This window comes from Eurytemora carolleeae, unplaced genomic scaffold (genome assembly GCF_000591075.1).
Source record: "Eurytemora carolleeae unplaced genomic scaffold, Eaff_2.0 scaffold1348, whole genome shotgun sequence".
In the NCBI taxonomy this organism is placed as follows: Eukaryota; Metazoa; Arthropoda; class Copepoda; order Calanoida; family Temoridae; genus Eurytemora; species Eurytemora carolleeae.
In genome coordinates this window covers 697-11,631 of record NW_019397242.1, presented here as the reverse complement: position 1 = coordinate 11,631, position 10,935 = coordinate 697, and the positions used below count along the sequence as shown (strand labels likewise).

Sequence of the window (10,935 nt, the reverse complement as noted above, 5' to 3'; positions counted from 1 at the left end):
CATGAACTGCCTATAGTGAGTGATCCAAATAGGATTCAGCCATGTGTATGTTGTCTATTCTGCACCAATAGAAATTGAATGGTGGTAACATCCATCTTTCTATCTATCTCATCATCCAATTATCTATATATGAATCCTTTAATCCGCACTAATAGTAAATGGAAATATTTACTTCTACTGAATCTATAGTGTGTGAATGTTAAGCACCGTAATTACTGCAGTTTATCCTTGACTGTGTCTTTATGAAAATATACAACCTAAGGAAGTCAAATCTGCCTTTTTAAATCAGAAATAATAATGAGGAAGTTTGATTTTGTCAGGTGGAATTACCTGTAATAATAAATAAGTTTTCATCAAGCAATTCTCCATATCCATATCAAAAAGTAATTTCACAAATAATAAAACTCTCTGACCTCAACCTCTTTATGTATTTAAGTATTACTTGATAAAATAAAATAAAAATATCAAATGAAATGCAAATTTCTTGAATAGTATACTTAGCAATGATAGAAATGGGACAAATACAATTAAATAGTATGTTTAAATCATGCATAGATATATGTATTTACACTTTAAGTATGTTTAAGGCACAGCTCCATATCTGAATTCTTCTAGTGCAATGTGATACTCTTTAGTATAATCCTTCTTCAGTTCAACACTCTTATCAATCTTTACATACCAAGGGTTTTCAATACTCCAGGAGTTCAATCCTAACCCTGGTTCTCCATTCATAGCAAAGTTTGTCCAAAGCTGAGCAACATACCCGGAAACTTGTAGCTCTTCTTCATTTAACTCTCCGGTTAGACAGTCATGCCATTTATTTCTAAATGCACCACTTGGCAGGGTTAAACAAAATAGAGCATCAATATGACTTAAGCATTCAAGGGCATCAGTTGCAATTGCTTGAATATCACAGAAGATCAAAGGTACTTCTAAATCAAACAATAAAATAGATTCATCTCCATGGGATGATTGAGGGTTTGTCAAATTAGCTTTGCCTGCAGGATCCAAGTATTGTAGGTGGAAGAGGGATTTCTTTGTGTTAGAGTAATCTAATGCATACCAATAGGACGGAGCATATTTGGAGTTTTGTTGTATAAGTTCATAAGCATTAGCTTTGAAAAAGAATACACTTAGCAAATCCTCAACACCTGGAATCATTTGATACAGGTCACCAATTTGACCCTCATCAAAATAGCTTTCTGCTACCATTTCCTTGAACGCATAATAGTTTCCAACTTCAGTAGTTTCCATTAACTTTGGAATGAATCCATGGGTTATAAAGTCTTTGTCTTTGTCCAAGCCATTTGGAACCAAGAATTCATTGTAGAGAACTGTATAGACATATGATCCCTCTTTTTTGTTTGCTCCAAAGAACATTGGTGCATGCTCATAGTTTCCAGAGAATAAGATATCATGGGGAGTTTCCCCTTTATTGTAAAACTTCTTTTTCCCCTTAGATTGAGCACAAGGACCACTGCCCCCAAATCCTAATCCTCCATTTTTTCTATCATTCCTTTGGTGAGTATCAAAAGCAGATGTTATAACATCTGCATCTAGGTTACGAAGACACTTCACAAGTAGATTAGGGTCTTCATCTTCACATCCAGCTAGTGCTGCAATCTCTCTACCATTTCTCTCAGGTTCTTTATCAAAAGCCCAGGATGCTAATGGTGAACCAGATGATCCAATTCCTCGTGCAAACAACCCATTTGTACCACTTGATAGCAGCATATGTCCAATAGTGGCACTTCCTGCAGATTCCCCAAATATTGTTATTTGACTTGGGTCTCCGCCAAAGTAAGCAATATTATTATGAACCCATTCTAAAGCAGTTACCATATCCAACATACCCATATTGCCTGCAGCTTCATCTGTATCTAAACAAAGAAAGCCCAGTGTATTTAGTCTGTAGTTAATTGCAACCAGGACAACATCTCCCCACGCCATCAACCTCTCCGGACCCATCTTGAACTGAAATCCACTTGAATAACCACCACCATGAATAAAGAACATAACAGGAAAAAGGGGTTTTGGAGTTCCGCCTGGAAGAAGGGGAGTAGACACAGCTAAATGTAAGCATTCTTCATTCACACTGAAATCTATGTCCAACCAGTCATGTGCAACATCTTTAATCTTCTTGCTTGGATCAAGGGTACCAGGTTCAACTTCTGTCAGGAACTCAATAGTCTTCAGCAGAAGAGCAATTACAGAATGAGGGATCAATCCTTCAACTATATCAGGAAGTGCTGAAATTAAGAACTCCTCAAGTGTCATATTGAAAACTGCTTCAACACTGTTTTCATTTAAAGTTCCCTGCTGGCACAGTGGACCTGTCTTAGTAGCATCCAGAGGTTCTTCTCCGTCTGTATTATAAGGAGTTGTTCTTACTTCAGACTGGGTAAATCTGTATTGTCCTGCTATGGAGTTCTCAGCGTATGGAATATTTCTGAACATGTAGATTGGTCTGTTGCTGTGGGGAGCATCTGGGTATAAGCTAGCCTTTGTCACAACTCCTTTAATTCTTCCCATAGGACCTACATCAGCAGTTACTTCTTCTCTCAGCTTGATTTTGCAATCACTATTAATTTTTATTGGAACTAGAATAGAAACTTGTAAAAATATACCAAACTTTTAATCAATAATCAGTTCTTTCTAATCATTTAATCAAATTTAAATGGAAAAAATTCAAAATTTTTATTTAATCCAATAAAAATATTCCTAAGGGTTAAATAAACTGCCAAGAGGAGCAGAGTTTGTTTTCCTCCAAACATGATGAAGGACTGTTTTGTTCCTGACCTTTTGACCAGTGATTTTATACGCTTTAATTTTTTAAAAGGGGTTTAATATCACTTAAGATTTTTGAAATTAAAATGTTATCATTTGTGAAATCATAAAAGTGAGTTTTTTATCAATATTTTGTGAGGAATATTTTACCTTGTTGAACATATGTTTATAATAGGCTTATCTTTTAAGGTGAAAATATTTACTTATTTTGTTTAGGTCATAAAGATAAATATTAGCATAAGACTAAATTTTTATTGTGATATTTATTAGATCTGTTCTATTATACCTCAATTTAAGCCAATTTTGTTAACCCTATTCCTGCTGGGGGGGGGTNACCATAAAAAAGGAGGGGGAGGGCCGAGGGGTTAGGGAGGGGTGAACCAGAAAAGAGGAGAGGGAGGGCCGAAGTTGCAGGTCTGGTTTTGGGGGGAGGAATGACCCAGAGGAGAGGGTAAGAAAGGGAAGGAAATGGCCTGAAACAGGTCACAAGGAAAAAACGTTAGAAAAAAGGTGTGTTTTTTTAAGAACTGTGTTTGCTCTATTGTCTGAATACGAAAAAAAAAGGTTTTTAAATGAAAGCAAAAAGTTTAAAGCTACAGGAAAATAGGCTGACAAAAATCCGTCCATCTGCTTCTAAAGTCTAATCCTGTGTGGGTAACTCTGTATATTGTAAAGTTAGGTACGAAAAAAGGAATCTGGAAGCATGAGAAAGAGAAGTAGAATGATGCCAAATATTTAGATTAAATAGTGATTTAGTTTTGTTGTTTTAAGAATCAATATTTCTAGAAAAAGAGATAAGAGGATACAGGCTCTCATTTCAGGTAAACCTGGATTTGACATAATAATTATAAATTGTATTAACCCTATCCCTGCTGGGCTACTTGAAAACCAGGATACGCTGGGGGGGGGGGTCAATCTGATCCCCCCCCCCACCATTGGAAAGCTCAAAATCTGACAACTGAAATTGGCTTTACCTAGATTCAGAACCCCCAGTCTTTATAGGGTTAACGAGCAGGCCTTGAATAGTTGGACTTGGAACACTTTCCTATCTCAACTCTAAGGCCGAGGTTGTGGGGGGGGGGGTTAAAACCCCCCAAACAATCTATATTAGACAAAAATAGTCCAATACAGGATAGGGTTAAGATAAAAGAAAGAACAATATTTCAACATTTATTAGAACAGTTGAAAATATATCTATAGAAATCCTAAATATTTATTGCACATATTGCTGAAAAGTTTTATTTCTTTTGGGAATTTTATGATTACTTTTGAGGAAACAAGTGGAAGGAAATGGGAAAGGGGGGGGGTTTAATAAAACTTTTCAAGATTCTCAATCCTTGAGGAAGTGACGTCTTTGTATGTGCCGCCCCCCTCGAGGAGGTTCAACCCGTCATATTGGGCGGAAAGAAGGCCGAGAGTCTGCCAGAGAGCTCCAGCTTTATTCAATTTATTAGTATCAAACATTATTGTTTCCTTTTTTATAATTTAAATACATATTTCCTATACTCTAAGACCTTGGTAGAAGAGTTATGTGGTGCTTATCTGAATCTTTTCATTAAAGGTTGACCCGCAAAGCATGATTCTTTAGTAAAGACTGCACAGAATTTATATATTGTCTATTTCCTTAGCTATACGATTCTCTGCAACTACAAACTTCTTTGCAAAATAATAAAACAGATTATAAAAAAATATCTTCAAGACAGAAGATTTAACCTTGTGATCATCATATTTACCCCTATAAAGGCTGGGGGGTCTGAATCTATGTATAGCCTGGTGAGGGGCGTTTGGCACCCCCCCCCCCCACCTAGAAAATGGCCTTAGAAAATAGGTATAAGATTGAAATGCATGTTATAGCCCAATTTTTAATGGCCAGATCAAAGAAAAAATAAGACCGATAACTTTAATAGTTTTGGTGCTAGGAAGGGTAGAAAAAATGCATAATAAAGAGTAAAAAAAGTGGAAAAAAAAATATTTTTTTTTTGTTTTAAGCAAATATCAAAGTGTGACACACGTTTCTACATGCATTTTTCAAGGGCTTTTCAAAAAAATAGTTTTTAGATCTGTAGCTTTGGTAACAAAAAAAGTTATGGGCTATTTTAGATTTTTTTTTCACTGACTTTTTCTTGCCCTGTACCTTACCCTATAAATTAAAAAAAAATAATTTATTAACAAAAACACCTTTAAATTATTATTTATCAAAAGTCACAAAACTTCCTGGTGATAGTGTCAAAAATGAGAGTGCTAGGACAAACAAACTATAGGGGAGGGGGCGCAAAACGCCCCCCCCCCTCCAGCCTGTTTAGGGTTAAATAGTTCCAAGTAGTCTATATAGACTCATCCTTTGTGGATATTAATATTATAAAAGAGCCGGGTTCAAAAGATATAAGATTTAGTATAAAAATAGAATGTTAATATATAGACTCTAAAGCTGTTTAACCCTATTCCTGCTGGGGTGGGTTAATTTACCCCCCCCCCCCGTAGTATTTTTTACACAACTCAAACAGTATTAGTCTCAGAATGTTAGAATATTTTACCTTTTTTCTAAATACCCATAGCACTCCCTTTAATCCTAAAACCGGGCTTTAATACTAACTGCCGGAGTCCTCAGGCACACTGCCTGAATGACTACTTTTTTTTTTTGGAAAGCTTATGACATAAGGAAACGGATTGCACAAGTATTGCAAAGAAATTTTTGCAAATTATTTGCATACAAACTGTCAAAGGAAATTTTTCTTGTTATTTAAAATTTTGCAAAATGTTTTGAAATGGCATGGTCAATGGCTTTTTTAAAAATGTATATTTTATAAATTTTTTTAAATTTTGTTTGCAAACATTTTTTATTTCATAACTAGATTTTGTAAAAAAATTCAATTTTTGCAAATTTCCAAATATATTCTAAAAATAGAGCATAAGAGATTTCTAATGATGTATAATTTGTCATATTTGGACATCAAATATGGGATTTAGAGGGGAGTCAAATTGCCCCCCCCCCTGTGAATTTAAATTTTTTGATTTTTATTTAATCAGAATACACAACCAAAACTAAGATTTTGGTCCGTACTTAAATTCTCTGCACTGACCGTAAATAAAGCAGGGTTTACTTCAGTTCTCTGCACTGACCGTAAATATAGCAGGGTTTACTTCAGTTCTCTGCATTGACCGGAGATACATCAGGGTTTACTTCAGTTCTCTGCACTGACCGTAAATATAGCAGGGTTTACTTCAGTTCTCTGCACTGACCGTAAATATAGCAGGGTTTACTTCAGTTCTCTGCACTGACCGTAAATAAAGCAGGGTTTACTTCAGTTCTCTGCACTGACCGTAAATATAGCAGGGTTTACTTCAGTTCTCTGCACTGACCGTAAATATAGCAGGGTTTACTTCAGTTCTCTGCACTGACCGGAGATAAAGTAGGGTTTACTTCAGTTCTCTGCACTGACCGTAAATATAGCAGGTTTTACTTCAGTTCTCTGCACTGACCGGAAATATAGGATGGTTTAGTGGAGAATGAACGTTAAATTAAAGAAGAAGAAACGAACTTGAAGAATGCACTTCAAGATTGTAAAATTTATTCTATCTTGCATCTCTCCTAATCATGTAAATAAGGTTTAAACATCTATGCACTGCACTGAATTCTCAGCCAAAAATGCATTTAAAGTTTAAAAGTTTCAACAAATATTCTAAGGATCAAAATTGTACGTTTACACTAAAATGCATTTAAAGTGTTTAAAAGTTCTTAAATAAGAATCAGAATTGTACAATGTACATACCACCAAAAATATACATTATTAAAATCTAATAATTGATTTCGATGAAATAATGTGACTAGCTTGGGAACCCATCATTGCCCAGTGGTTCATAGTTACTCCCGCCGTTTACCCGCACTTGGTCTTAAATTACAATTTTAGCTATTTTTGGATAATCGGTCCAAGAGTTTATCAAACACCAAAACAGAGATAACTACTAAAAATTATTACTAAAAATAGATACATGTTATCATACACATATTCATGCTTTTTTACTTTTTTTACTTATATCAGTTTAATATCCAAAAGTTTTTAAAGTTCCATTTTTTCATGGTTAAGATTTTTTCTGGTGATAGACTTAATGATTCAAAGACAGTAGGCCCAAAATCCGAAAAAAAACGTAAAAAACTTGTAAAACCGGTTAAAACTTAAAATAATTAAAGTAACAAAACTTTTAGAATACAAAGTACTTCACCTTCAGTTATAAGAAATACAACAATTAATATTAAGTTAGAATCTTAAAGGTTTATAAATAATAAAAATGATTTAGTTACTTTTATAGTTGAGAATTTTGGTTTAATATGTCAACTTTAGATCACTCTAAGATCTGACTTTTTTGTATAAAAATTGCACAATTTTTTCTTTAGATTAAAAATATTTAAGTCTGGAACGTCTTAATTTTACTAAATCAGAAACCTCAAAAGAACCTTTTGCTTTAAAGCAAAAAAAGTAAAGAAATTGAGTCAAAAACTCAGATTTTCTAATCCATACATATTTACAAACCAATGTCGTAAACCTTAAATATTTCAAAATACAAATTCTGTTAGATATCAATAAAACTTTGATATATAAAAGGTTTCCACCATCAGATTGCAAATATATAGGTGCTTGAAAAATTAAGTTTGCGGGAAAGGCTCAATTCTTATCTATCAATGCCTTCTTATTTTTGTGCTCAATAGATTTTCCTTTCAAATTAGTTAAAATTGTTTAATTAATTAAAAAATGATGGGATTTTTAAACGTTTTAAAAGATTGTTTAAACTGACCCATTTTTATGTAAATTGGGGTCGTTGTGTACAATTATGAAGTTTATAACTTTGTTCTTATCTCTCTCAGTAAATAAAACTTAGAAAAGTTTTTAATTTTAATTTTGTAAAAGTGTTTTAAGCTAAATTCAAAATTTCTTGGAAGACAATTTGTAGAAAGGAGATGTGAGTTAGAAAACTGGGTTTTATTTGTTCTTAGCCCTGAGATCTAGAATACAAATAGGATTTCAACAATTTCTTTATTTATTCTGATCATTTTAAACCTTCATAAACCCTCGCTTCTTCACAAACAAGCCTACAACTTCTCCCCTCCGATGAAAAAGAGTTTTAATTCTGAAAGGTTGCGGGTCTTAATTATTTTTAAGCCTGTTGTGCGCACGCCCTGTCAGCCCGTTTTTACCTTAAAAAGTACTTATCTACATTACCAATTCACTTTCTGGACGATGATGTTGGATAATTCTTCAAGTAAAAAGGTATTGTTTTAAGAATACGCAAACTCTAAATTTTATAATCCTTCCATTTTTGCAGCCTAATGTTTTAAAACTTTGATATGAATTCTGCTTGATTAAATCGTCTAATTGTGAAATATTAAAGATTTTTACCATTAGGTTTCAAAGAAAATTATTAGGCACCATGCAGTTGCACCAATGTACTCGTTCTCAAGATTTTAATGAATAATACATAACTTGAATTAATTTCATTGAAATTATTACAATTAAAAGGCACTGAACCAGTGTACTTATATCGTTCTCAAGATTTTAATGAATTATTCATAACTTGAATTAATTTTACTTTGAAATTATTACAATTATTAGGCACTGAACCAATGTTGAACCAATGTACTTATATCGTTCCCAAGATTTGAATAAATTATTCATAACTTAAATTAATTTCACTTTGAAATTATTACAATTATTAGGCACTGAACCAATGTACTTATATCGTTCCTAAGATTTAATTAAATTATTCATAACTTAAATTAATTTCACTTTGAAATTATTACAATTATTAGACACTGCACCAATGTACTTATATCGTTCTCAAGATTTTAATGAATTATTCATAACTTGAATTAATTTTACTTTGAAATTATTACAATTATTAGGCACTGCACCAGTGTACTAATATGGTTCTCAGGATTTTTAATAAATTATTCATAACTTGAATTAATTTCACTTTGAAATTATTACAATTATTAGGCACTGCACCAATGTACTTCTATCGTTCTCAAGATTTTAATGAATTATTTATAACTTGAATTAATTTTACTTTGAAATTATTACAATTATTAGGCACTGAACCAATGTACTTATATCGTTCTCAAGATTTTAATGAATAATTCATAACTTGAATTAATTTTACTTTGAAAGATGTTTCTTTTAATTTTGCTAGCTTTCATACAACTTATCATTGAATGTTTAAACTTTGAAAAGCGTAGAACAAGATTGACTTAAATAAAATCTTAAGGATTAGAACTATATGTTAAACTTTACAGGGGCTAATCCCATACTTTGACTAATATACAAAATTGTAACCAGTGTGACCTCAATAGCTCGGAATAGGGATAGTTCCATTGATGTAACCCCTTCAGTTCACATACGAACCCGGAGCTAAGCTTAGATTGGATAGTTCTATTAATGTAACCCCTTTAGTCCTCATACGGACCCGGAGCTAAGCTTGGATTGGATAGTTCTATTGATGTAACCCCTTTAGTTCTCATACGGACCCGGAGCTAAGCTTGGATTGGATAGTTCTATTGATGTAACCCCTTTAGTCCTCATACGGACCCGGAGCTAAGATCGGATGTCAAGTAGTCCGACCTATAAACATAGCAGCTCGCTTACTAGAAATCAAAACGAGGAGGTTCAACCCGTCATATTGGGCGGAAAGAAGGCCGAGAGTCTGCCAGAGAGCTCCAGCTTTATTCAATTTATTAGTATCAAACATTATTTTTTCCTTTTTTATAATTTAAATACATATTTCCTATACTCTGTAGACTTATTCATATTAGTATCAGGCTTTTCATTTCTTGTATCTTTAACCAATTTTAAATGGTAATAATAGTATACACATAATTTCTCTTGATACATTATTTTCACCCCAACTAAACATTAACTTGACATATTTTATACATTAATTTGTTTCAGGCGGGTAAACCTATTATTTATGTTTAAATTTTATCAACTATCAAATAATTTTGCATCTAGTTTAGCTTTATTAATTACTTTCGTTGAGCTTGTTGATTTTGTAATAAAAGTTGTTCACTTTAATCTTTAACCTTCCTCTGAACTTGCAAACTAATGCATAAAATGCAACAAGTTTTATGAATTAAACTTGTAAATGCGACATTTTTTCGCCAAGGAAACAAAGTAAAATGTTCAATATAGTTTCTGTTAAGTGACTTTTTTTTCAAAATTCCTCTAAATTATACTGTAACTGTTTTCGTAAAGGAATTGAGTTTTTGCCACAAACTAAAATCTTCTGATTCCAATATCTTTGCAACCTTATGGTGCAAACCTTTGATATTTCAAACTTAGGTTATTTTATTTATAAGTATTAATAGCTTGAAATATCTGAGGTCCACGGCATTGGGTTACAAAGATATAGAGATTAGAAAATCAGAGTTTGTGGCAAAAACTCAATTCCAAAGGATTCCCAATCCACCATAATTAACTCTGATGTTCTAATCCCCTTAAATTTACAACCCTATGTAGATACAAGTTTGTCTAAGTTAAAAATACTAAACGTTTACCGAGTTGCAAAGATATTGGGATCAGAAAGTTTGAGTATGTGACAAGAACTTAGTTTTTAATAAGACTAAATAAACATATAAACGATGTTAGACTTATTTTTTTCACACAATTTAATTTTTAGATTGCTTAAACATATCCTTGAAACATTTTTGTTTGGATTTAAAGATTAATATGGATAATGCATATGCACTACAGTTTAAGATAACTCACTTGTAAACCTTTCTAAATAATTGAAATTAAAAAAAATTTCTTTAGAATTTTTAAAAACGTTTTGGTTAATTTAAGATAACCAATGTCGTCTTTTTCAATTGTTTTGATCGATCTCAGTTTATACTTTAGCTAGAGTTGTTTAGTAATCTTTTTAAAATTTTAAACTAAACTGAAATACTATCCATTCTTTCCAGAAGTCTAAGGCAGCATTATTTTAATCCTTGGTGCAGTATGAAATTTTAATTTTCAAAGTTATGGTAAACACAAAGGAATTGAGTTTTTGCCACACACTCAAATGTTCTAATCCCTATATCTATGCAACCTTACGGTGTAAACCTTTCAAACTTAGATTATTTTATCCAACAGAATTCATAGTTTGAAATATCAAAGGTCT

General features: G+C 32.6%; 1 protein-coding gene across 1 annotated transcript; it reads right to left on the bottom strand.

Moving 5' to 3' along the window:
* Positions 1-474: 474 nt before the first annotated feature.
* LOC111712986 (esterase E4) lies at positions 475-2,799 on the bottom strand. Its single transcript, XM_023487757.1, has 2 exons — positions 2,722-2,799; positions 475-2,581 (listed from the first exon to the last, which is right to left on the bottom strand). The coding sequence occupies exons 1-2, from the start codon at positions 2,772-2,774 to the stop codon at positions 583-585; spliced, it is 2,052 nt and encodes a 683-aa protein (XP_023343525.1). The 5' UTR covers positions 2,775-2,799; the 3' UTR covers positions 475-582.
* Positions 2,800-10,935: the final 8,136 nt, after the last annotated feature.

What these genes read in the sequence shown, in the direction of transcription:
- LOC111712986 (XM_023487757.1), bottom strand. Translation starts at nt 2,774, where the DNA reads ATGTTTGGAGGAAAACAAACTCTGCTCCTCTTGGCAGTTTATTTAACC. An exon ending in GCAGTTTATTTAACCCTTAG is followed by an intron (nt 2,582 to 2,721) that starts GAATATTTTTAT and finishes AAAAATTAATAG; the next exon opens with TGATTGCAAAATCAAGCTGA.